This window comes from Colossoma macropomum, unplaced genomic scaffold (assembly GCF_904425465.1).
Source record: "Colossoma macropomum unplaced genomic scaffold, Colossoma_macropomum, whole genome shotgun sequence".
Taxonomy (NCBI): Eukaryota; Metazoa; Chordata; class Actinopteri; order Characiformes; family Serrasalmidae; genus Colossoma; species Colossoma macropomum.
The window spans coordinates 17,342,754-17,370,068 of record NW_023494790.1 but is presented as its reverse complement, the minus strand read 5'-3'; the positions used below and the strand labels follow the sequence as shown (position 1 = coordinate 17,370,068).

Genomic DNA, 27,315 nt, shown 5'->3' with positions numbered 1-27,315 from the left:
CATCATATCACTGAATTACACTCTGATGGTTCTTAAAGGGTCTTTAAGTAAAGGTTCTATATAGAACCATGAACACTAAAACAACTCTGCTGATTAAAGGGTTCTTCAGAATGTGGTGTAGATGGTTCTATGTAGCACTAAAAAGGGTTCTATTACAATGTCAAGCTTGTAACAAAAACAGTACCCTTTTTAAAAAGGTTCTATATAGAACCATTTACAGCACTTTCATCAATCTTTTATGATGCAAAGAACCCTTTATTCTTGCAAAGGTTTTTGAGTGTTCATGGTTCTATATAGGTCCGTTTTCTTTACCAGAGAACCCCTGAAGAACCATCATTTTTGTGTGTAGGTAAACGTCTTAAAAATGATGCAAATCCCCTTTAACGTGTAACAGGTTCTTGGACGCAGTAAGAGGTCTGGAAAGTACAAACATTTGAAACTCAACTGGGAAACATACCACGATTAGGGATCTTGATATGCGTGGGGTTCTATTATTACGATGTCAAGGTTGTAACAATAGAAGAACCCTCTGTGGTGCTATATAGAATCATATCCAACATATTCTCCGACAGTCGGAGGGACTATTTCACAATGCAAAGCACCATTTACGCATGAGATGGTTATAAATAGCACTTATGGTTCTAAATAGAACCATTACCTTTACTGAAGAACCATATTTTTAAGTGTGTAACGACATTTACAAGAAGTATAGCATAACATGGGAAGTCTGATCTTGAAAATGTGTGGATTAAAAGAGGAAGAACCTTCGGACCGAGTCGAGAGAACTGTGGGCTGCGTAGCAATAACGCAGACAACGGCACAGTTACGCTCATCCTGACACAAATTAGGTATGAGCGATATGTGTATGACCTGAATTAGCCAGACATCCATTATAATAAGTCAAAACTGTTAACGAATTTTATTGCTAGCAGGCGTTAAACTGCGCGCACACATCTTGTATAGTAGCCACGGAAAAGCATTGCCAATAGAATGGGACACTGGAGCAGCTAGATGGGTATAAGGCCTCCAGCGCTGGGCTGTGGAGCGGTGGAACCGCGTTCTTTGGACCGATGGATCGCCATCCAGAACGTTTGGGACGAGCAGGAGTGGCGTTTGTGATCCAGAACTAATCATTCAGCATCCGTACCTGATCTCACTAATGCTCTTGTGGCTAAATGCAAGCAAATCCTCACAGCAATGCTATAACCTCTAGCCTTGCCAGATGCTGTTACTACAGCGAACAAACCCCGTATTATTACCCTTGATTTCCGAAGAAACTTTTGGACATTTAGGGCCGGTTTTCCAAACATGGATTAAGACTAGTTTTTAACTAAACTACTGTGCAAACAGTGATTTGCAACTAAAAAGTCTTTCCAGTCTAAGTTTAGGATTGATAAATTGGCCCCTGGCGTCTGTATAAACTTGACTGGCTATGCTGCGCTGCTGCGTTCAAAAACGCAGGTTTACATATTGCACATACGCGTAGTTAGGTCCCAGTGCCTGCGCAAAAGCCCCGCTGAAAGTAGTGCCCAACCACACAGTAGGATTTAGAGCTCAATACCGTCCAGCTAGTGGTAGCACTGTTTTCCCTTTCTTATCCAAACGGGGTCTTAAAACGGCGTGTGGGAGCTTTTACTTTACCAGTTTCTGCTTAAAGACTGCTTATAACGACGGCTACACGAGACAACTGCAGACAGACGCCCAAATATTCATCAGAAGAAGCTCGATGTAAACAAGAGACCAGCGGCTACAAAGTACACACAGGACATCATGGACCCGCCTGTGGACGGGTGGGTCGTCCTGCCTGCAGTCCTGTTCACACTGTTCGCTGTGATCGTAGCAACTGTTGTGTTGAGGAAAAACGAGCGTCCTGCACCCTCGACATCCACCCCGAAGAGCAGAGACGTTTCGGAGAACACACACGAGGAATGTGAGCTGTCGAGGCCGCTAGAGGCGCTCGGACACAGCAGAGGAGAGAGAGAGATAAACACCGAGCGCTCACAGGTAGGCTGGACCTCATGGGGTGTAACTGTGTGTAGGTTAAGTAGCTAAAGTCGGCTTATTGGCATCATGGTAGACACTTCTGTTGGTCTGATATGCTGATCACTTAATTGGCTTGTCTTCACCTCGTAACTAACCGTAGGAAAGGCATATTTATATTCATAAATATGAAGATCTGTATTTAAAGGGGGGAATTCTCCTGGTTTATCTCTAAAACCACTTTAATTACTATCCCAAACGACCAGTGAAACAACATGTGTCTTGTGAGCTTTTATGTTTGTTGTTGGTGGTGTTGAAGTAGCGATAAATGTGGAAAATTATTTTTGGTGTATTATGTACCTGAATGGAACTCGCTGCCATGAAAGGTGTTTTAAAAATCCAGCAAAAACCTAGTTGTAATGTTTGAGACACTAGGTGATGTATTTATAACCATTTCATTCAATTTCAATAAATTTTAGAGCAAAGTGAAGTATTACCTACCCGGTATTAGTTTAGTGTTCCTAATAAAGTGCTTGGTGATCGTATATGACATTTGACCAAAAAAAGACATTTTCATAGTAAACGATTTAGAAGACACTTTCTAAGAAACGAGCCTGCTGTATTTGGATGTTTTTAGTGCATTGTAACTGGCCAAAGGCTGCCAGATTCCAGATTGTTTCCCTTTTTACAAGTTAATAACTAAACTGACCTCCCCTCTCTGCCCACAGAACCATGTATATTGTCAGGAACAGCTCTCAAGCAAAGGCAATGAATCACAGTCCGCAGCTCACACAGACCGGGACCTTGATGAGAAGCCTTATAAATCACAGCAAACGTTTGTTGGCAATAAATGTGAAACTGCTGTTGCAGGGAGTGATGAGTCTGCGAGCTTTCCCTCAGGTACATTTATTTTTTTTCACAAATTAATGTCCAGATCTGAAATGTTATATTTCCCTTGGTCCATATGTTCTGAGCTTGCTTCAGCAGAAATGAAATTTTTCACTTGGGGTTTAATGTCATGTACTTAATCATTTAATTTATCATATTAAACTAAGAACATTTTAACAAAATAGTAGAAATAGAAGAAAATCAAATGTTGATTCTGAATAAAACAATGAAAATTACATATAATTGATAAAAATAAAAATGAGTTCTGTTAGATGTTTACCTAAGATAGAAACTTATCACTTTAGACCTTTTAGAAATTTGTATGCCATTTTCTTTTATTATGCTAAATATAGTTATAGGACATGAATGGGTTAATTAGCCTATATGACAAGATGCTGAGTCCCTGATTTTTGATTAATTTTTTTTTTTGTGTGCCGTAGCTAGGTTATTCAATTTTTCACAGCTAGGGATACAATTGGGATTTGTTTTTTTCCTTTTGAAATGTAAAGAAATATATAATATTTGTAAAATTTATATATGTATGTTTTACAGTCAAAAAAAGAGTTCATGAGGAGAAGCCCCTGAAGTACATGCCTGGAATGCTGCGAACAAGCCAGCTTGAGAAGATGATGAGTAAAGAAGAGCTGGAGGAGGAACGGAGGTAATAGCTAAATGATAATAATATAATAATTTACAGCTAAATAGGTAAATCTCTTTTTCTGGGTTAAGTATGTGCATGATCTTATGCAGGAGCATTAGAGGCTCAGTCTGGGTTGGCAGTATGTAAAACTTGGTTGATAAGATGTGATTATGTAGTGGCATGATGAAAGTAGGCTTAATGTACAGCACCAACACAGCAAACTGTCATGTGAATAAAAACTCTGTATTCTAGTTGTGATTCAGATTTGAATAGTTGTGCATTTAAATACTGCATTATAAATCTGTCTAATCACTTATAATATCTGTAGCAGAGCCTCCTTGAGATGATTATATACCAGGTATGTTAAAAAAAAAAGTTCGGTATTGCGTAGTTGAAGTGCTAATAAGTTGCTAGGGGGACTAATTAATTATTAACTAAATGAATAATAAATAATAAATTAATAATAAAAATTTAATTATATTGTTTGACTCCATACATAAAAATTCACAGCGCCTTCTAAGAAGAAAATTAAGTTTACATTTAACCAGTTCAGGTTTAACAGGAATAGATTTACTAAAGGCAGTTTACCAAATCAGAGGCAAGCATATTAAGTGCCATGGAAGATCTAAATTGAGTCTCAGTCTAGCTGTTTGAACAATTGAGTGAGTTGTTGAAAAATAGTGGCATAGCAGCTCCCATAACCAAGAGATATTCAAATTCAAAGTATTTTGACAGAAAATAAAATAAGTCAGGGTCATAATCAGGGAGCATATACAGAATCAAATGTTTTATTTCCTGTGATGTGCAGTTTGTTTAGAAATATCTGAACTTGTATTAAGTGTTGTAGCATCAGCGTGGAAGAAGACGCGGAAAACATCACACATATTGGACAGGCACTTAGACAGCGAGTCTTTACAAAGACAGAAAATACCCAGCCCAGTGTTACTCCAGCATGAAATATGGGGACGGGACAATGCGAGAGGACACAACACACTAGACACTTCAAATGTAGACACTTCAAAGCCCACCATCCTCTGACCTAACTACTCCAATAGCTCAATTACTCTAACAGAATCAGCTACCTCAGCAACAGCAGCAAAAATAATTGTCCTTTTAACCCGGGAATGTGGCGCCTTCTGAGAGCCACTTTGCAGAGCCACACCCCCCAAGCTCCTCTAATCGCTACAGTTATATTTTGATTCCTAGTAGAAATAATTAAGACGCTATTGGCTTTGTTCCCTTCTGTGGAAAATGCTGCTAGACTCCTGTAATAATGCAACATCTGTTTTTTTTTCCTGTGAAATATATCAAGACAGCATTTTGTGACATGTTCACTTTTATAAACACATTCTCACTGATTGACAGTGTCAATTCTGGTGCACTCTTTTGTAAAACTCCACTTACAGATCTGCACATCAGCACAGTTCTGATTGGGAACACACACCACTTTTCATCATGAACATGAGTTCAGCAATCAGAACTGAGTGTGCTAATAAAAAACCACACCTTACCAGTGTAAACACAATTTACCACAATTATGCTCTCAGCTCCTCTTACTGTTTGAGATGTAGAAAGTCATATATTGACTCAGGGAAACAAACATTGGAGCAAGAAAAACAGAGAGGAGAAGAGGCAAAGGATGAGTAAGGCAAATAAATCCTTATACTGAGCAGGGAGGAAAGCCTTATGAAGTTCAGACATGATCTCTTTTCAGTATTTATGGCAGGATTCTCATTGGTCACATGTTTTCGATCTTTGTGATATTCAAGAGCTCAGCTGAAGAGTACAAGTCTTTATATTCTGTACACGTCTAAGGACCATGTCTCCTTTTATATAAACATCTAATTTGTCTGATGAACAGAGAGGGATCTTCTTTCCCTTTTCTCAGAGTGTCGCCATTTCCAAGCCGGGCTAGCAGGAGTGAGTGGGGGTGTGGACATTCTTTGTGTGACACTAAGACACACCTTAGCCATACAGCTTAGAAAGCTAAATGCTCAACACCCCACCTTACCTATACTTCAGTGTGTCATATTAGTCCACACATAATTACATGCGTCAACATTAAATGTTGAGTCTGTACACACTGACAAAACACGAACACAGAAATGGGCAAAACGAACATTGTAAATTGCATTTAAAAGCAGTGTATACTCATTTTCAGAATAAATAATGAACAATAAATTATAGCATGTTTTTATATATATATATATATATATATATATATATATATATATATATATATATATATATATGTGATATGCAAATCATGTAAACCATATTTTTTAAAAGAAAATATTACAAAGACAACATAGCAAATATTGAAACTGAAAAATGTTATTGTTTTTTGAAAAATATATGCCCACTTTAAATTTTTAAATTTGATGCCGACAACACGTTCCAAAAAAGTTGGGACGGGGGCATGTTGAAGACAGGGGCATGTTGGAGACACTGCTGTAATTTTGAAAGTTACATATTTTCCCATTCTTATTTGATACAGGATTTCAGCTGCTCAACAGTTTGGGGTCTCCTTTGTCGTATATTTCATTTCATAATGTGCCAAATGTTTTCAGTGGTGACAGGTCTGGACTGCAGTCAGGTCAGTTTAGCACCAGAACTCTTTTAATACAAACCCATGCTGTTGTAACATGTGCAGAATGTGGTTTGGCATTGTCTTGCTGAAATAAGCAAGGCCTTCCCTGTAAATAACAACATCTGGATGGCAATATATGTTGCCAAAACATGTATATCTCGTTCAGCATGAATGGCGCCTTTACAGATGTGCATGTCACCAATACCAGGTGCACTAATGCGCCCCCATACCATCATGAATACTGGCTTTTGAACTGTGCACTGATAACAAGCTGAGTGGTCTTTAGCCCGGAGGACACAGTGTCCATGACTTCTAAAAAGAATTTTAAATGTTGACTTGTCAGACCCCAGAACACTTTTCCACTTCCCCTCAGTCCATTTTAAATGAGCTTGGGCCCAGAGAAGGTGGCAGCATTTCTGGATCCTGTTTATGTACAGTGTCTTCTTTGTGTTTTAGAGTTTTAACTTGCATTTGTGGATGCAGCGATGAACTGCTTTTACAGACAGTGGTTTTCAGAAGTGTTTCTGAGTCCATGTAGTGATTTCCTCTACAGAATCATGTCTGTTTTTAAAGCAGTGCTGCCTGAGGGCTCAAAGATCACAGACAGCAAATACTGGTTTTTGGCCTTGTCCCTTGCATACAGAGATTTCTCCAGAATCTCTGAATCTTTTAATGTTATTATGTACTGTAGATGATGAAAAGCAAAAGGTCTTTGCTATTTTATGTTGAGAAACGTTATTCTTGAATTGTTGCATTATTTGATCATGCAGTCTTTCACAGAGTGGTGATCCCCTCCTCATTTTTACTTCTGAAAGTCTCAGCCTCTCTGGGATGCTTTTTTATACCCAGTCATGTTACTGACCTGTTATCAAACAACGACCAGGTGTTTTTTTTAGCATTACACAACCTTACCAGCCTTTTGTCGTCCCAGTCCCAACTTTTTTGGAACATGTTGTTGGCATCAAATTCAAAATGGCCATATTATTTTCAAAAAACAATAAAACATTTCAGTTTCAACATTTAATATGTTGTCTTTACTTTTGCACCCTACGATACTTTAACTCCTCCGTCCTTCTAGTCTTAAAACCAATCAGTTACGGCTGTGGTCCTTCCAGTAAACGCTGTTCCCAAAGATGTGAAACAGTGAAACATGATTAACTTGGCAGTGAATGGGAAAAAATATATCAGATGCATGTCTGTGTGATCTCTGTGATTTTTAATTCAGCAGAGAAAAGGAGAGTGTGTTTTCTCCAGACATCTTTGCTTTCTTTTTCTGCATGGTGGGTGTATCTTTCAACAAGCACCCAAATGGAGTGAAGTCGTATTTACTAGCTAACCATCTGGTACGTGCAGTCTTCCGATAAGCACCCTCACGCAGCATAACATTCACACAAGCAACTACCCAAACACATCTTAGCTGTCTTACAGATTTCTTTCTAATGTGCATCTAAAATAGCAAAAGTATTTGTAAAGAGATTATATACAAAATGGGGAGAGAATAAGAAAAACCATGAAAACTATTCTCATTTATTAAATCACCAGTTTACGAATTATTGTTTCAGAACAATAGACTGACCATCCCAGAGTCCAGACATCAACCTCAATAAATGTGGTTGAGATTAAAGAGGAAAAGAGAGAAAAACTCTCCAAACTAAGGCACTCCTTAATTTAAAATGTCTTTTTTGTATTGACAAACTCAGCTGGACTGTTAAAAAAATTGCCCTTGCATGAAGAAGGCATGAGCTGCAAAGAGTGAACAGAGTATAAAATTCATATCATATTTAGTTGTTGAGGCTTCTGTGTAATTTTCCATTAAATATATGTTTTGCTGTGTCAAGCAGTTGGGACACAATTGCATTTTTGAAAATTGCGTTCTGCCACGTGCACAATTTCTGTTTTACTCCATAATTGATGTATAAACTCCTTAATCCTCTGTACTTTGAGACACTGACTAATTTGATTACCTTGCAATTATCAAATTATAACTTATTATTATGACTATGTACACTGAATTGCTATGTTATTAGTCACAGCTTTTTTCTACCTAAACTCATTGGACATTTCATCAGTTACACGTGTCACAGGTACCCATACTGCACAATTTATCAGCTGTCTTTTATATTGTCAGTCAGTGGAAAGGGCCCAACATAAGACCACCAGTGACGAGATGCTATTAGTGAGGTGGAACATTCTCACCACATTAGGATGGTAGAGGTTTGATAGTGTGTATTGCTCTGGTACGACTGTTCAGATGCAGCAGCATTACTGGGGCTTTAAAGCACCTCAGCAAACTGGGTCAAGAATAGTTCACCAACCAAAATTATCCATTCATCAGAAACTGACTACTGATGAAAGGTTAAAGGACAACTGACACAAATTTAGCATAGAAAAAGATGAGCTACTGTCTCTGACTGTACACCTACAAGGCTCATCAACGAGATAGTGGCCAGCAAGCATCCAGTACACATTAGTGCTGTGCCTGATAAACGTATGTTTGTCTGCAGTGGGGTAGAGGGTAGCTGACAAATTATGCAGTAACAGATGGTACTCAATAAAGTGTCAACTCAGTGTACTTAGTGGTGTTCAACATCTGAAAGAGGTAACACTTATTCTGTTGAACTGGCTGTTACTCATGTTTACAATACTTGAACACGTGCACAATAGAAGACAATGTACATATACACTATGATCATAGAGTGTGAAGATTGTAGAAGATTTAATAAGCAATTCAATTAATTATTATTGATTTTAGTATCAAATGGAAGAAAGGGTTAACACGGGGAACTTGCTCCGGTCTAATGTCAGTATTTACAGATACACAAAGGATGGTTTCAATCAAATGCTGTATTAATTGTCTAAATAGTGATTACAAATGAATAAGGCACCTAAACATATTGGGTCAATACAAGAAAAGAACAAAAACCAAAAGGGAAGAACAGAAGAGGTAGACAAACGGGACTAGAACAAACTAAACCAGGAATCCTGCAACGGGGCATTTAAAAGAGGGAATCTAAACCTCGTTAACTGAGCGGCGTCGGATTCTGAACATATAAAAGAAACCACTGCCTTACTGTGCCAAAGAACTCATATGGAGCCCATTTGCGTCGAAGTGAACCCTGCCCCGGTGGATGGCCTCTCTCTTGTTGCACCTGGTTGTGGCTCTAATAATTTCTTGACAGCTTTCCTGCGTGGGCGGCGGGACGCCTGCAGGTTCTCAGTGGTGAGGGGCCAGCAGCAAAGCATGGCTGTTCTTAACGGTGACAGCAAAGCCCACCGTCAGGGTTTACCTTTCCTGAACATGGCGGGGTTAACTCCAGGGAAAAGACAGGAGAAGGATTTTTATCTCTGGCCCAGTCCCCTCCCTGGAAAGAGCCATGGGACGTTTAGCTACTTTTTAATCCTGCAGTTTTTTGCTCAGTGCAAGAAATAAGGCGTGGGCTCTCGCAAGAAGAAATGTTGACAGAGACCAATGGCTTACCTTCAGGCAGCTATGGAATGAATGTACTTCCTACATCAGAAAGGCTAAAGCAGACTTTTACCTTCAGATATTTACAAATTCAGCTTCAGACTCTCAGATTCTGGAAGACAGTTAATTTGGTCAAAAACAAATCGGTGCCTATTCCAACCCATATTTTAGTTAATCATCAACAGATTTCTGATCACAGAGAGCTCTGCCAAGCATTTAATACTCGCTTTGCAGCTGCTGGACATTTATTTGATAATACTAATACGGAAGTGCCTTTCAATGAAAAAGATAAACCACCTGCTGTAAAACATGGTCTCTTTATATTCTCTCCTTTCTCTCTCTTTCACTTAGTAGCCAAAGCCCTTAACACCATTAACACACAAAAAAAAGTACAGGAGAGGATAGTTTGGACCCCTTTTACCTGAAGCTTGCGACCCTGATCATTCTTTTAATGCCCTACAATCGCCTTTTTGCGATCATAAACTAGCCTTAAATGTCGAGAAAACTAAATTGATGCTGTTTTCTAGAGGCTCTAACATTGATTTTAACACTTTAAAAATCACAACCCTGAAGGGATCTCACATTGAAAGAGTTAGTGGGTACAGATTCCTTGGCATATGGCTAGATGACATGCACTTTTAAATACCATGTTAACAAGCTTACATGTAAACGGAGGCAAAAACTTCGCTTCCTGTATTGATACAAAGTATATTTTCAGGTGCACACAAGGAAAAAGATTGTTGAAACAGTGCCATTGTCCGCTCTGGATTATGGTGATGTGATATACAGATCTGCAACTACTCCGAAACCTCTAGACTCTGTATACCACTCTGCCGTAAGATTCATTACTGGTGACCCATACAATGCCCATGACTATGAACTATATAAAAAGGTTAGCTGGTCATCTCTGGCTTTGTGTCAGGAGATACATTGGCTTCTTTTTACATATAAAGCACTTACTAGTTATATGAATCACAAATCACAAAAATGCTCAGTGTAAATAATGCATTTTTCCAGACTCCTTTCAGAGAACCTTTACTGAACTGGGAAAATCTGCTTCTAGCTACAGTGCACCAGCGAGCTGGAATTTTCTATAGGAAACTCTAAAGCTTCGCTCGCTGGTGTCACATGAACATTTTAAGCTTTTAGTCTCTAACCTCCTCCACTCAGCCTGCAACTGTTTTATGTGATTTTAGTTAACTTTTAATATGACTTTGGTATGTTTTAGTTATCATGCCACTTTTATTATTCTGTTTATTTACTTTTTTATCACCTTTTTCTTCTTAGCTACTGATACATTTTTTATATTTTCTATTCCTTTATTTATTTCATTAACTATGTTTATTTTGTTGTACCCTTATTTATCATTTATTTTACAAGTTATTGTATTGTTGCAGTTTTGATTTATTTGTTTTTTATTATTATTATTAAATGTACTATTGTGATTATTACTTTTTTTAGCATTTAATATGTTTTTACAATCCATTTTTTTCAGTTCTGGATTTCTGGATTGGCTCAGCTACATTGTAGATGATTGTCTGGTGTCTGGTCTAACTAGATATTCACTGTCTGCTATCCTGATTGGCTAAGTTTACTGAACAACTCAACTCAGTTGTCATAGAGAACTCCATTATTTCTTCATTTTGGGTTAAATCTAGATTAATCAGCAGAATTAAATGAGAGGTATCATGGTCAACACATTTCAGCTACATTGCTAGTTTAAGTGCCATTCTGAAACAGTAAATAAGTGAAGATCACGAGACACACAAAAGAAAAACACTTGGCTGTACATCTCCTGACAGGGCATTAAAACAGAATGCTTTAACTGGGGTCCCATTTGGATGTGACAGAAGATCTTAATGAAATAAACATACATTGACACTAGTGTCTGGGTACTAGCCCAAGGTACAAAACATTAATTCCTTACACAATTAGGTCGTAAGGCTTTTAATGTGATTTCTGCACACTAACTTAATCAAGAACATTCAGAGTAAGCATACTAATTCCATATCTAAGCTAAATAACAACATCACTGAAAAGGGACAAAACACACAAGCAATTACATGAGGAGTGAGGTTGATTGTTGTCAACTCAATCACAAGAGAAAATAAAGAAAACTTACAAGAGGATTTCGGCCACATAATTCATTTAAAAAACAGTATTCAGAGTAGAAACCCAGTAGCTTCTGATGATCAGCCAGTTTTCAATAATGATTATTTAACCATTGTGTAAATTAATCATTGAAAATAATTCTTTGTCTGGGAAGTTGGATGTGTAACACTTCCTGATGTGGGCATTAGGAGGCACTGTTGGTCTATGGTAGAAACAGTTCCTGATGCGAGTTATCGCAGAACTTTGTGGCTTATGTCAGTTAAGAATAAGGGAAGTTTTGGTATCTCACTGTCGTAAAATCGTGACTCTGCAGGCCGAAGTTCTGCATTCTTGTTTCTGTACTGTAACTGTGAAGAGTGTTTGATGTTGCAGTGATTGTCCACAGTTGAGAGAGCTCCTTTGTGCCAAAATTCACCTTAAATCCGCTGTCTTCACTTCAATTTGTTTCTTTTCAGAGTTCAACAGGAGCAGTTAGCCGCTATCTTCAAGCTGCTAAAGGAAAACCAGGATACATTTGGTGAGGTGACGGAGAAAGACATGGAGGAACAGCTCAAGCTTTACTCCATCTGAAAAAGACTGGACTGAACTTGCAGCAAGAAGGGACAGGAGAGAAGGGACGTACGCCATGCCGGGTTAACCCTAAATAATCAGTGTCACTGCTCAAAAATGAGGAAAAATCGATCGAATACTTGAAAATGATTCCATCTGTCATGATTTTGAACATGAACCACAACTGCAAAATTCTAAAGGCCATTGTATTTAGACGAGTTTATTTCAGCTTCAAGCTGTTCTACAGCATTTTTTATGCAACTTGTTTTCCAACTTTACTTACATTTTTGTTTGTTTTGATAGATTGTTAGATCCTTAGCTCTGATTGTATATTAAGGGAACACTCCAGCCAAAATGAAAAATGTATCTTTTGCTACATCTGTTGTAAATATGCCAACTCGCATTCTACAGTGGTGCCACAGTAGTCTCTAGTGTGAGATTTTCTGGTTTTAAAAAAATGTCTCTTGAAGGCAGGAAGAAAAATTAAAAACACCTGCTATTGCTTTGGGGTGGATTTTTGTGAGAAATGTCTTTTTTCCCCCCCAAGCTGATGAATGTAAGGAAGACCACTAACATTACTGCTAGAAGCCAAATATCCTCTTGCAGCCATGTAACTTCTTCAAATTGTTATTATAATAGAGACAATGAATATACTCAAATGACAGGAATGGCTTGTCATTTGAAGAGGACGTAACGTTAAAAGCTAAGGTCAGCAAGGTAGGTACCTGGATATCTAGATATCTTTCCTCAGTTTGACTTCCTTTCTCTGGCTGAAAGGGTGAAAACTCTGGTGTCTTACTTTGTGCTGCATATATATAGAATTGACAACTGAGGTATGTTTTACACCAAAGCTAGCTTGGCTGTATTTGTTAGCTTGTAGATCAGTGGCTAGGCTAGCAGTCAGGATTGGTTTACACAAGGATTTCCAATGGTTGTATGATGTATTTGTGTAATTTATGCTGTACTGTATTGAAGGAATAGTGATGAATGATTGATGAAACGATATAAAACACAAATGGACGAGGCTGAGGAATCCAATTTTGTGCTACAGAGTAACATGACAATTAACATATTAAACTCTATGTTTAGGGCAGAATGCCCCTTAAAGTTATTGCAGTAGTCTACAAGGAATAAACAAAGCAACAAACAAAAACACTGCAGAGGAAGCTTTTACACAGTCCGTCCTGATACAAAAGTATTAACAATGTTCACAACATTTATCTGCAGTAATTCCTAAATATGAGTGATACATTATGCATAAATCTGCAACATAAATAGTCTTTGTTGAGTTTGAACAGCAATTTCAATGGACTCCAAATAAAGAATTTGTCAACTTTGGTTTGGTTTCCTTTTCTTTGCATTCTGCATAGAATATGTAAAAACTCTATGTTTATGTTCAATGCATACTAATTTGTATGCATACATATTTACTAGGCTTAGTAAACCTGACGAAGTGTTCAACTTTACTGATGGGTAATCTAGAGTGTCACACAAATCACAAGTGAAAAGCACATGTTCTTCAATGCCGCACTACAAATTTGCATTGGCTAAGTCCAGCCCTGTGGAGAGTCTAATACAAGTCAAACATCACACTCATATAAATTCAAAGACGCCAGACAGGAAAGCAGTCAGTCATGAACCATGCGGAAAGTTTTGCCTCTTATTGTTTCCTTGCTTTGCTGTGCCTTTTTCTATGTGCTCATTTGGAATAAGATCCAAGGAACATGGACTGGGTAAGTTTATCTTCACAACTTTAAAATATGAAGAAGGTGAAATAAGACTCAGCTGCTACAAAGCTTGGGTATCAGATGGAATCTGAATGTGTAGCTGTAATAGAGACGTGTGTTTGGTAAATCATTACAGAATGATTTCTTAATTACTTCTTTTCTGTTACAGCCCCAAAGAACTGTACTATGTTGCATCGAAGTCAGGATTCTTTTGGAGGGACAGGAATGAGACCACTGAAAATGTGACACCAGCTATTAGGACTCCTTCTCTGAATTTGTCATCAGGAAAAACTACAAAAAGCACTGTGAAAGAAGACGTTTTGGATTCTTTTCATCATGTAAAATCGCATCAAGAAGCACCTTTAGGCAACCACAATCTCACCACCAGTGTAACCACTCTTCCAGTCCTTTATAAGAAAGATTTTAAAAAACTTCCAGAGTGGGACTTTGAGGATGTTTACACGCGGAATAATGAAGAAAGACATCCAGTAAGACTTACTTTCTTTCAGCACTTTGAATCTATGGAAAAATAGTAAATAGTATTAGCAAAATAGTGTCTGAATTTTGTATACAGGGTGAGTCAAAAGTCAGTCAAGCTTTATAGATGTTAGATTCATCTTATTTTTACAGTGTCAGATTCACTGTGCCTGTTTGCTTTTGGGGACGTTCCGGTAAAAGAGATTTTAATCTGAGTTTTTTCTGGTTTCCTCTTGTACTTCTCACATATATAACACACTGGTGTAATTCATAATGGTAATGATAAGAACAGTGTAACATTGCGCTTTTTATGAACATTTGGGTCGCACCTTGTTTTTGACCCTGTAGTTAACAGCTATGTGAGATCATGAATGGCTCTGTTTTTGAAGGTTTGTTCAAAGTCTCTTCAGAAGTCCAAAGATAAAGAGTTTCAGGCAGCGATTATCCCGAACATCCAGCTTTGGCTGCACAAGGGTCACCTCAATGTCAGTGAGTGGAATCGACTGTCGCATTTCAACAACCCCTTTGGATTTATGGAATATAAGTATAATGGTGAGTACGTTGGGGAAACCTCCTCTCACCTTTTCACACAGTTGTGATCTATGAAGTTGATACAATGTCTTACTGTCTTTTACAGCTTCTGTTTGTTAAAGAGGTGGAGTCATTGTGCAAATAGAGTGGTTCCTTGGAGTATGATCACCCATACATTAGTGCACTTATCTAAAATCAGCAATGCGCTAACAATGTGGTCTAGCTTCTTTTTTTCATCTGTTACGTGTTACTCATATGACCTCTGACTGAAAAATATGGTACTTGGCCAATTGTTGTCTTTATGTTTTCCTTGAAGATGTAAATTCGTCAGTAGGTTTGATCCCAAAGCCAAAGTTCACACAGCTATTACCAGTACCTGAAAATGCACATGATGGATGTGTTCGCTGTGCTGTGGTGGGCACTGGGGGCATTCTCAATGGCTCAAGAAAGGGCAAAGAGATTGATTCCCATCATTATGTGTTTCGGTGAGAATACCTTTCCTTTTTATCTTCATGTTGCCTGTAAGTACTTTTTTGTCCACACTTACCTTTGAACTTTCTTGGTTGGTGGTGGTAGTTCCTTTATGAGTGACCTACAGTTGGGGGGAACAAGTATTCAGACACTTTTGTTTTTGTCATTTGATATATTTCCAGTGCACTTCAAATTCACACACAAAATGTCCTTTGGCATAAAATATGTATTTATAAGAGCAACGATAAAAATAATTAGAAGCTAAATTCATAGGGAAAGAAGTACTCAGATAACACAAATTAAAAGCATTAGTACTTTGCCGCAAAGCCATTGTTACAGCTTTCAGACATCTATGGTAAAAAGCAGTTAGCTTTTTGCCACATTTCAGTCCATTATTGAACTATTCCTCATGGCAAACCTTAAATTAAAAAAAGTTACGAGGGTCCCTCTGATAGACTTGCTCCATAAATTTTCAGTAGGATTCAAGTCGGCAGATTGGCTAGGCCCCTCCACCTTTGTTCTTTTAGGCACCAGTCTTCAGTTGCTTTGGCTATATATTTGGGGTCATTGTCTTGTTGAAATCTTTTCCACAGATTATTTTTTTTGGGATGAGATTAAATTCTCCTCTAATATGTCCTGGTACATCACTCAATTCATGTTTCCTTTGAAGATCTATAATGTCCCAGTAGTGTTTGCAGAAAAGCAGCCTCGTATCATGATGCTCCCACCTCTGCACTTCACTGTAGGTGTTCTTGGGATCATACACACAACCCCTCTTTTTCGAACATGCTGAGCTGAGTTATTGCTAAAGAGTTCTATTGTTGTTTTATCTGACCAGAGTATACTGTTCCAAAATAGTTCTGGTTTGTTGAAATGCTTGTGTGAGAAATTTTAGATGCACATCTCTGAGCTTCTTTTTTTCCTTTACTTTCACCATGATTGCTACTTGTTGAATGAATTCTTCCCAACCGATGGCAATGTCTTTTGCAAAAAGTACTAATGTTACTCATTTGCGGTGTCTTAATACAATCTTATCCTGTTTTAGTTATTATTTTAAACACATCTTCGTTTATGGTTACGAATAGATACTTTTTGTTCATGTTAAGTAGAAAGTCAAAAGTGAACATCTGCACTGAAAGGATATTAAATTGCAAGAACAAATGTTTCTAAATTGTGACCTTACAGTATGGAATTGACCTTTTATTGCAATTTATCTACTGATCCTAACAGGATGAATGGAGCTGTCACCAAAGGCTTTGAGGAAGATGTAGGAAATAAAACTTCGGTGTATGTGCATACTTCATATGCCTTACACCAATCTGTTTACGGTTTGAAAACTTATGGTTTCAGTAGTGCTCCAAAAGATGAGGTTGGTAAATTTTTTGTCAAATGTGTTTGTGTGACTTGTGACTTAAAACACAAAAGTGTGTAAACAAGTTAGCAAAGAGCTAATATCAGGGATGTTTCCCAAAAATATCATAGCTTTTGGATAATCTGAACTTTTAGAGAGACTAATGTTTAAACTATACGCTCTTCACCATCTTGCAGTCAGCTGTAATAGATTAATGAGATACAGGAGTGGTATTGGTATGCTGATGTACAACCTCATTTACAAAAAAGTTGGGATCTTGTGCAAAATGCAAATAAAAACAATTCAGTGACATGCAAATCATTTAAAGCCTATATTTAATAGAAAATAGTTCAAAGACAACATATCAAATGTTGAAACTGAGAAATGTTATTGTTTTTTGAATAATAATATGCCCATTTTGAATTTGATGCCAGCAACACATTTTTAAAAAAGTTTGGACGGGGACGTTTAACACTGTGTTGCATCACGTCTTCTTTTAACAACACTCTGTAAGCGTTTGGGAACTGAGGAGACCAACTGCTGTAGTTTTGAAAGTGAAATGTTTTCCCATTCTTGCTTGATATAGGATTTTAGCTGTTCAACAGCTCAGGGTCTCCTTTGTCAGATTTTCCATTTCATGTTGTGCCAAATGTTTTCAGCGGTGACAGGTTTGGACTGCTGGCAGGACAGTTTAGAAGTGGACTCTTTTACTACAGAGCCATGCCTTTGAAATACTTGCAGAATGTGGTTTGACGTCGTGCCGAAATAAGCAAGACAAGAAAAAAGGCCTTCACTGAAAAAGACGTCATCTGGATGGCAGCATATGTTGCTCCAGAATTAGCATATATTGTTCAGCATTAATGTTGTCTTCACAAATGTGCAAGTCACCCGTGCCATGTGCACTAATGCACCCCTGTACTATTACGGATGCCAGCTTTTGAACTGTGCATTCATAATAAGCTGGATGGTTCTTCTACTGTTTAGCCCGGAGGATGCCGCATTCATGATTTTCAAAAAGAATTTTGAATTTTGATTTGTTGAACCACAGGACACTTTTCCACTTCGCCTCAGTCCGTCTTAAATGAGCTCAGGCCCAGAGAAGACATCGGCGTTTCTGGATCTTATTTATTTATGCTTTCAATTAGATATAGAGTTTTAAATGATTAGCACATCATTGCATTCTGGTTTTATTTACATTTTGCACAGCATCCCAGCTTTTTTGGAGATGTGGTTGAATACATCCTTTCACATATTACATATTATTTATGAATGTGATTATGTAAGAAAATGTAAACTAACAAGTGTCCATTTAAACCCCAAGGGAATTAAGTATGTGCTCATACCAGAAGGCATGAGAGATTTTGAGTGGATTCAAGGCCTGTTTCAGAAAAACATAGTGAAAAAAGGGGTCTTTAAGGGTTTTAGGTAAGAACTCAAAACCCAGAGAATGTACTGTGTGGGTATCAAAGCATAATAGTCTAAATACTTTTATAAAAAAGTATTTTTACAAAAGTTTTGAGACCAGTGATGAAATTAGGCTATGTGATATATCTCTGCCATTCACCTTTGCTCTTTCCTTGTCTAGCCCATTGAGTTTTTATGGTGGACGGATTGAGAAAGAGAGATTTTATGTTCTTCATCCAGATTTTCTACGATATATTCGGAACAGGTATGCAGATTATCTTTTTTGGCTTCCTTTGTCTGATTTGTCGCTTTATAATATATAACATCAGGAGTTATTTGTTTTTGTATTTGTTTCCATGAGCTAAGCAATTATAACTATTCTTGGAGATCTAATAAATCAGATAATAATTTGTGCAGTGTGTTCATTTCAGATTCTTGTCGTCTAAAAGTCTGAATGAAGATTACTGGCATCTATACAGACCCACCAATGGAGCATTTACTCTGTTCTTGGCTCTTCACACCTGTGACATTGTAAGCAAAATTAAATTAACAATTATTTGTATTATTATTATTTTATTATTAATTAAAGTACCTGTCTAGTTATTGATTTTTTTTCTGAAGCAAAAGTAAATTCAAGCTGCTTTCTCTGCCTCTACTGACTATTATTTAGCAAATTCTGTCTGCTATTATTATTATTGTTACAACAATAATATTTCACTTTCAGTATTTTGTTGTGCATAATATACTATACATTTCCCTCTTTCTCCCAAATTAGGTGAACGTTTATGGATTTATTACTGCAGACCATCATAAGTACTCCAATTACTACTTTGATACGGGGGTGAAAACCAGCGTTGTTTTCTTCATTAACCATGACTACAACCTAGAGATCCAGACGTGGAAGAAACTGCATGATTCTGGAATCATTAATCTTTATCAAAGAAAGGAGAACCTAAAAGAGACATGACCTGACATACAGTACTACGCAAAAGTGAGACCACTCTTCATTAACCCAATTTCCAGTCAAAACAGCCATTAAGGACAAGTTATTCATTTCAGCATTAGGAAAAACACATATTTAACAGAAAATCACACAGAAGCCACAACAATTAAATAATTTCAAGCTTTTCAGTATTTAGTGTGTCCACCTTTATTACAGCTTCCATTCCTTCCTGGAGGCTTTTCTGGAGGTTTCATTTTTCAAAGAAATCTACAGGGGTATTTTTCCGCACCTTCAAAGTTTAGTCTGAGAAATTGGTTGCATTTTCTTCTTTTCATGATCCAAGACATTTCAAACACATTCATTGAGGTTTGGACTCTGGGTGGTCAGTCCATTGTTCTGAGAACACCAACAGATTCTTTGTTTCATTTGCAGACCTTTTTTATCTTTTTCCTTTTCTCAGTAAGAGCTTCTTGACAGCTACACATTTTTTCAGACTCAAAGCATTGAGTTGTCTTCTCGCAGTGGAAGGATGGACAGAACCACCTGTGGATTTTTCCAGATCTGAAGCAAGAATGGAGCTTGATTTTCTCCTCTCTCTTAACAATGAAAGCTTCAAGTACTGTTTATCTGGTGGTGACAGTTTTGGTGGTCTACCAGGTCTTGCATGGTTGTTAGGAGTTCCATTTTCTCTATATCTTTCAGTGGTTTTATGAACTCCAGTTTTGGATTTACTTTTGCTTATTTTCCTGTGATTTATGCTGGTGGATTATCTTACAACCAATGTCTTCAGAAACAACTACTGAAAAATTAGTAACTTGGTGTAATGAATATCTTAACATTACGTGCTTAATGGCTATTTTGACTATAATTTAAATGAATGAAGGGTGGGCTCTGACTTTTGCACAGTACTGTACTTATGCCAGATTCTGTAGAAGTGTTTTCAACTGTTTTCAACTAGTAAGAAAACATTCATTATTATGTTGCAACAGAAAATGCACTGCAGGGAACATTGCAAAGATGTGATATTGTAGCCGGGACTTTGTTACTTGTTGTTTATTGTTGTTACTTATTGTTAACAGGATTTATGGGTTAATGCAAAATACTGAGTGATTTTTTTTTCAGGACTTAGCAAGTTATGTGTTTTATGTTCCATGTAAAACATCAGAAACAGCAAGTTATACCCAACAACACTTTTAAGTTATTCTGCTGTTTTTAACCCTGCAAATTCCCTGCTATTCTTCCTAGGACTTGAGAACACAACAATACATTGTTTTCCGTGTTTCCATGTAATTACTGAACAATAAGCCTTAGAGTGTGCAGTTAGTTTAAGGGATGAAGTAACTGACAATATACCCCCTTTTCTTTTACTTTTATATTGTTACTCTTGTTTTATTACCTGATGTAACTTCCCTCCATAAATATTTTCCTTTAGGTATAATAAACACAGAAACACATATTTTGAGAACTTTTGGCCCATTCTTCCATGCCAAGCATTTCCATGGCTTTTATGTCCTTAAATCTATTCTTATGACTAATAATATTTTATAGGAAGTAATAGGTTGAGAACTACTTGTGATGCAGATCACAGGGTTTTCCCAAACAGAGGTTGGATAATCAGTAAATTAGGAGCAGTCAGCATATTGTTTTACTGATTTGGTGGTAAGTGTTTGGTGGTAAGACTGGGTGTATGGAGTCCATACAAATTAAAAAAATGATTTGCAATGGTTTATGGTGCAGTTATGTTCTCTATCTAAAGGTAAAATGTATCCTTGAGGGCATCACCTGAGTGACAGTTTAGTACCCTTTTTCTGAGAGTGCATGAAGCAATCAGCTGGCTAGGAATGCAAAAAGTGTTGTATGTAACAAATTAATTATTTGAATGTTTTACTGATATTTATTTTATTTAATTTCAGTTCATTATTCCATCCTATTATTTTCGAGTTTCAACAAGTCATACAAACTGGTTAATAGCGGTTTTCTACCAGCAGGTGTCACTCTCACTCTACAGAGTCCAGCCGCCGGTATTTTGCATATTGGCCCAGAAAATACTCTTATTATGGTACAGGATATGCATAGACACGTAAATTGCGTTCAATAAATAATTAGGCAAATGTCAGTGTAAGCAAATAATAACATACAGTATACAGATGAATACATCGTCAGCTAAACTTACAGCAGCTTAAACAATATAGTCAGTGTCATCTCCATATCATTTCTTAAGGAGTCCAACTACAGATGCTACCTAGTAAGTTGCGGGGTGTTGCAGGCGTTATTGTTTACAACCTATATTCCACCTGGCCCCGCCTACCTGTGCTGTGATTGGCTTGTAGTTCATGCTCACAATCGGTCCAGCAATCACTGCGCTGGAGGACGAGATTTAACAATCGGTTAATTCATCTATCAATCAATCAACGAATCAATAAAACGCTATTATTCTATTTAAAAAGTTGAGTAAATGAAGAATATATGAAAGTACATGATTATCTCTAACCCTGCTTCAAATTTAAATATTTTAGTTTCCCCTTAGTTAAAAGAGTAGCGTTTAAAAATTAATAATAAACTGGCCTAGAAACATAAAAACATATCTGACGTTTAATGTGATACTTGTCAGCACATGTGCCAAACTTTTAGCGTTGTTTCCCTAAATGGCTTATATTGGCTATAGATGCATTTACTCAGACTGATTTACTCAGGCTTCGACTGAATGTCAGTTTACAAACAGAAAACATTCTGTTTTCCCCTGAAAAACAATGTTCAGCTTGTATTTTATTCTGCCGCAACCTAAATTATTATTATTTTTTTAATTTTAAGTTAAATGAGTAAAATAATTATCAGTTGATGTTGCTGAATGAAATTGTCAATACCGCAGGCGTTATTTTTTTCTCACCACCTGTATTTGGGACGCCCTCTTCCTGCAGCGCGAGGATTGGTTAGTGACATCCCGCGTCCTGTCCTGCTAGCCAATCCTCACACAGGAGGGAGGGGCTTGTCTGAAAACGGGTGGAAAATAACATAACGCTAAGGCGCGGGTCTCCAGTGGCTCCGGAGGAGCTTGGCAGAGTGTCATAAACACTCACAACTCCTGTCATCTTCCTCGCCTTCTACAGCCGGCAGGGCAGCAATACTGCTAGGACCATTTATTACCTCTAAATATATGTTCTCTGTTGAAACGTGTGGACGTTAAGGTGTCTGTCAGCGAGTCCTCCATCAACTTCAGCTCGCATGGTGAGTTCACTCTCTGCTCGAGTCTGCCCTGTGTCCATGCCGAGCACCGTATGGTACCATTCAAGTTCATTTTAAAAGTGTTTTGTCGTTAAAAGTATATTGACATTTTCACACCGCCTTAGGTTTTTTTTTTTTTATTGTCTTTTTTTGCTGTTAAGGTGACCAGAGACTGTTCACCATTACCAGGTTCAGGTAGCCTTATACACATTGTATATACCACAGACTAATTTATTCAAACGACAGCATAGTATAGTCAATTATGAAATTACGTGCGTAATTCTCAAAGCGAGAGGCAAAAAATTTCCCTCATGAAAAAGACCTGTAGTAACATTATATGGATTTCTACAGGATTCCTATACGAGTCTATCAAATTCAGGCAAATGCTATAGTTTACTACAGGATACTGCACAACTATTATAGATTACTGTAACGATTTACTACGGGAATGTAATGTGGATGTGAAAATATTATAGATTATTAGAGAAATGTTTTGCAGCACTGTAGAAATCTTGCTTTTACTTAGTGTCCCCTTCACAAAACAAAAGGTTCTTTACAGCACCAAAAAAAGTTCTATGGTGCTATATAGAACCATATTAAAAGTTTTCCATCATAGAGGTGAACCATGAAACCATGCAAAGAGCCTTTTTTGCATTAAAGTGCTTCATGGTTCTGTGTATATAACCATTGTCTTTACTAAAGAACCCTTGAAGAACCTTTTTTTGTTTTACTATATGTTTTTGGGGCTGTTGACAGTTCATGTTGTGTAGAAATCTTATAGTTGCTTATAGTATTACGATCGTTTTGTGAGGGTTGACAGTTTACTGGTGTACAGTTTACAAATGTCTCGTTCTTGCAGGACCCTCACCTCTGCTTTGGGGAGGATACTACCATGGATGGAGTTGATGGATGGATTCTCTTGCTTGTTTAAACATCTTCAAGGGTTTTGAAAGCCATAAGCAGAAGAAGTCTTGTGACTAATACCATACAGCTTGTCTGGGCTAAAGGAATTAACAGGGCCATGTGGGTAAGATGATGTTTGTAAAGGCAGGACTGCAGCATGTTGTGGACAGGAAGAACGATGAATGTGTGAAGCAGGATCTGTAGCGTGTCTCTCAGAGTTGGACAGGAGCCATGGGCAAAGAGCAGGACCTCCTGCTGGCTGTGAAGAACGGAGACATTCTCTCAGCTCATAAACTCCTCACCAAGATCAAGGCCAACCGAAACAGTAAGTGAATGATCATTGGGAAGCTCTTCCCCTTTTTCCTTTTTTGAAAGAGAAGTCTCAAACAAACTTTATTATGCTGCTTGATTATTGTGATCTGCTCCCTCGTCTGACTTTGAGCAGCATAAGGGCGTCATTCTTTATTTGAAATGCTCCATCGCAAGAGTTTCTTGTCTGAGGCAAAGTTGTCAGTGCAGCGCTGTGTTTAAGTCTTATGTTATTTTAGTATTTGTTTTAAAGGACCCCTATCACAGAAAACTGAATTTTGCTCCTTTTTTTTGAAAAATGAAATATATAAACAGTAAAGGACTTCAAAAAGTGCTGTTCAATTCCCAGTCCGTATAGGCAACTAAGCTGCCTAATTACTTGCTTTTGTGATGTCACTAAAACCAATGTGTTTGCTTATATCTGTCTATTCAGCCTATAGCAGTTTAGCTCCACCCATTCATGTGGAAGTTATAAGGAATGTTTCAGCCTGAACTGCTTTTAAAGTGAGACACAATAAAGGTAGCCAGTCAGAACAGAGATGATTTACATATGTCAATCTTAAAGGCATAGTAATGGCCTGATTAATACTAAAGGATAAAGAAAGGTTGGAAAGTTGTCATGTAAACATAAATGTTGACTATTCTTGGTACGTAAACCCAAAAACAATTTATAAATGAACCTCAGGAGAAAAAACTAAATACAAGAAATATGGCCTTTAAAGCAAACTTTCCATCTCTTACTCTTTTACTTGGTGTGATCCGTACTTGATGAGCCAAGAAAGCAAGTCTAAATTGTTTCTTACAATAGACTTTAGGTGATGCCCTTGTTCATCACTATGATCTGAGTGCATTGTTACCATTTTCTTATTAATTCACCATTTGTGGATTGCCTACAAGATCTTAAGACAGTTATTGTTTAGTCAGTGTTGCATTTACACAAGGAAGCACATGGTGACAGCAACTTATTAACTAAAACAGAAATAATAAATTAAAAAATAATACCCAGACTATTCTTAATTCATATAGACAATGCAACCTATTTCCTTTGAACTTTTTCTCATTTTGCATTTTTTATTATGTGTTTTGTAGGTGTTAACTTCAGACACAATGGACTCAGTAGATGTCATCTTTAGTTTAAAATGTCCATTAGTGGATTAAGTGAAGAATTCTTGGTGACTGAACAGGAAAACAGTAGTCAGAGGCAAGGCTTATGTGTACTGCACCTGCTGGGAGATGTTCTCAGCGCAGTGGCTTAGCTCTTGCCCTTGCAGATTGAGGCTGTGTAGACTGGAGGGCAAGTAAGGTCAGCAAGGGGCAGACTGTTGGTGATCTGTGGTAATTACCCCGTGTGACCAGCTGATGGTTAGACACAATGCTTTTCATGTTCAGCTTTGGAGGCTTATGCGATTGTGTAGTATTTCTATTCATTAAGTCTAAGTAAAGGACTGGCAACATTTTGTTTATACATGCCAAAAATTTCTTTAACTCCCTAAAGCCTAAACGATCATAACTTACATATTAGTGTTGTAGTAGTTACCAAATAATTAATTGTAGGTACTGGAAAATAATTCTCAGGATTAATAACTGAATAAAAAACCTAGGGTTCAAGGGGTTGTAATGTAATGAACAAAACTTAAGACCTACTTGAACGGTCTTGCTGGGCTACTCCTGCTTTGAAATTCAAGCTGAATATGAGTTCATCGTGCTGATTTGGGTGCTGCTGCACGTAGTCTCCATGAATTTTAATATTGAGAAAAGTTTTATTTGGGCATCTGAGACTTCCTTACTGGTGCCTCTCATATGAACCAGAGTGAAAAATTCTCTTTTCGCAATAGTTATTATACATGCCTTTCCTAATATTTGGCATTTTGACAAGCCCTAGATGATAGAGGGATTGCAAAACCAATTTAGGCTCTCAGGGGAAACAGATGCTTCAATTTATTTCATTTTCCAGTCAAAAGGCTTGTTGTTTACAGATTAAGCTGAATTTTCCTTTATCGTAGAATTACAACATGTTTTTAGTTTAAGGCCTTTTGTTCTTAGTTCTAATACTGTCTATTTATGTGAATGCCTATCTTTTGGAACATGACTGGTTCATTTTTAGGTCTTAGTAAGGGGCTTTTTACGTTTAAATAGTCTCTGTACTTCATATTACACCATGAGATCTGCATTTAATGATCACTGGTGTCCTTTAATGTGTAATGGCATCTCAAACCATGCCCTTTGTAGTGTCAATTCAGTCTGCAGTGAGCGCCACAATGACATCTGGAAACAAGACAAATCCATTTACAAATCAGGGATAACCCATATGGCAATCTGTCAGATCAACTTACAGGGAAGGGGATTTCAGCACACAATGTGTACCATACCTTAACAATGTCACCAGCCCATTCTAGCTAATCCTTTTTTATTTTCTTTCTGCAGCGCTTGTCTCTCCTAGGCCTTGTCCCTAACATCACAGCAGGCCGGTACTTTACCAGGCTAAAAGGATCAGCAGTTTGTGATACAGTGTTGGATCAAGGCTGGTTCGCCTTCAAGTAGAAAGCACTGCCCACTAGTTAGCTGTGGGTATTTTATGCAAGTGGCCACAAACTCTAATCCTGATCCCTTTCTTTCAGAACAGATGGACAGACCACAAAGGATTCCACTGTTGTGGAATCTCCTCAGCGAGTCAGTCGAGGTGCGATGCTGTCAGCGGTGGCTAATTCAAATGGAATGATTTCCTTTTGTTTAAGCTAACAGCAGGTAGACAACAAGCAAACAGCCTGTGTCTAGTCAGAAAAACAGTCTTTGAATGTTAATTGAAATCTGAGGTGATGAAAGGCAGGTTGTTGTCTTAGCCATAATGAGTGTAAAATTCAGCTCTTATCTGAAAGGCATGCATATATTTCCAGTTTGGCCTCATTTCATGTCCCTGGTCTCTAGCTTTACTGAATATATAAACGTTAGTCAGTTGCAGCAGGCTACCGTTTCATCTTGTAGGCTAATTTGACTAGGTATAAGTCCATAGGCACTCTCTCTCAGCTCAGTAGTGGTATTATAGAGATGTGAGGTTTTGTGTATGAATAAGTCCTGAGGGAATAGAGGATAGCAGTGTTGCTGTAATGAATATCTGCATGAAGTTGCTTTTGTAGTTGCTCCACTCTCTAGCTTTGATCTTTCTTACCCTTTCAGCTTTATTTTTCGTCTGCTGCGTTATTGCAAGTGATGCAATGAATAAAGAGGCTACTGGCATTTCTGAATCAACTCACATCCTCATATTCTGGATTGTTGGCCACTGATTTTGAGTTATATCAGGTCTTTGGAGACATGAAAAAGTCTGAGCAATGAGACGTATTTAGCCAGGTGACCATATGTAGGCCAGTGAAGACTTAAACTTACTTTTAGTACTCTCCATATAGGTTTAACAAATGTGTGGTTTGAATGAAAAAGATTGTGTTTTTCAGCCTCTTGTGTTTCTTGTGTTCCTGTCATCTATCGTGTCAAGGAAGATGGATAGATGAATGAATTTACAGCATCCAGTGATCACAGAAGCCCTTAATGTGCAGTAATTCAGACCATGCCTTTCGTATTGTTTTCAGCCACCGTGTCTGAAATACACCCATGCAGGTATTGTTTCCTTCAGAGTGGAAGATTTACACCTGTGTGGAAGTATAAGATTTACAAGTAGTGGTGTGTTAGAAATTTGCTGTGGTTCCTGTGATAGAGTCCACAGTCTCAGCTTTTAAAAGCACATCACTTTATTATCTGTG

The 27,315-nt window shown here is 37.6% G+C and overlaps 3 protein-coding genes across 7 annotated transcripts in view; all 3 read left to right on the top strand.

The window, feature by feature from the left end:
- Positions 1–299: 299 nt before the first annotated feature.
- On the top strand, positions 300–13,563 carry LOC118809247 (matrix-remodeling-associated protein 7-like). The gene is made up of 4 exons (XM_036572381.1): positions 300–2,004; positions 2,709–2,880; positions 3,421–3,529; positions 12,132–13,563. The coding sequence occupies exons 1-4, from the start codon at positions 1,771–1,773 to the stop codon at positions 12,244–12,246; spliced, it is 630 nt and encodes a 209-aa protein (XP_036428274.1). The 5' UTR covers positions 300–1,770; the 3' UTR covers positions 12,247–13,563.
- Positions 13,564–13,832: 269 nt separating this feature from the next.
- Positions 13,833–19,281, top strand: LOC118809246 (alpha-N-acetylgalactosaminide alpha-2,6-sialyltransferase 1-like). Of its 2 annotated transcripts, none has more exons than XR_005007351.1 (9): positions 13,833–13,958; positions 14,122–14,440; positions 14,819–14,981; positions 15,277–15,445; positions 16,662–16,800; positions 18,104–18,207; positions 18,368–18,451; positions 18,604–18,717; positions 18,962–19,076. XR_005007351.1 is itself a non-coding variant. In XM_036572380.1 (9 exons), exons 1-9 carry the CDS (start codon positions 13,867–13,869, stop codon positions 19,151–19,153), a joined length of 1,362 nt encoding a protein of 453 aa, XP_036428273.1. In that variant the 5' UTR covers positions 13,833–13,866; the 3' UTR covers positions 19,154–19,281. The 2 variants fall into 2 exon arrangements, 1 of the variants encoding a protein (XP_036428273.1); XM_036572380.1 differs by having other exon boundaries at positions 18,618–18,717; positions 18,962–19,281.
- Positions 19,282–22,135: 2,854 nt separating this feature from the next.
- The window catches only part of si:ch211-119c20.2 (caskin-2), a 57,522-nt gene continuing 52,342 nt past the window's right edge, over positions 22,136–27,315 (top strand). For all 4 annotated transcript variants that reach the window (XM_036572379.1, XM_036572378.1, XM_036572376.1 and 1 more), the window contains exons 1-2: positions 22,136–22,354; positions 23,211–23,579. In XM_036572379.1, the coding sequence (XP_036428272.1) occupies positions 23,486–23,579 (94 nt within the window). In that variant the 5' untranslated portion in view covers positions 22,136–22,354; positions 23,211–23,485. The remainder of the gene's footprint in view (positions 22,355–23,210; positions 23,580–27,315) is intronic.

Excerpts from the sequence above, each read along its gene's own strand:
- LOC118809246 (XM_036572380.1), top strand. The coding sequence starts at position 13,867 with ATGCGGAAAGTTTTGCCTCTTATTGTTTCCTTGCTTTGCTGTGCCTTT. Across the intron at positions 16,801-18,103 it reads GTAGTGCTCCAAAAGATGAG|GGAATTAAGTATGTGCTCAT; the intron begins GTTGGTAAATTT and ends TTAAACCCCAAG. Across the intron at positions 18,208-18,367 it reads GGGGTCTTTAAGGGTTTTAG|CCCATTGAGTTTTTATGGTG; the intron begins GTAAGAACTCAA and ends TTCCTTGTCTAG.
- LOC118809247 (XM_036572381.1), top strand. The coding sequence starts at position 1,771 with ATGGACCCGCCTGTGGACGGGTGGGTCGTCCTGCCTGCAGTCCTGTTC. Across the intron at positions 2,005-2,708 it reads TAAACACCGAGCGCTCACAG|AACCATGTATATTGTCAGGA; the intron begins GTAGGCTGGACC and ends CTCTGCCCACAG. Across the intron at positions 2,881-3,420 it reads GTCTGCGAGCTTTCCCTCAG|TCAAAAAAAGAGTTCATGAG; the intron begins GTACATTTATTT and ends TATGTTTTACAG.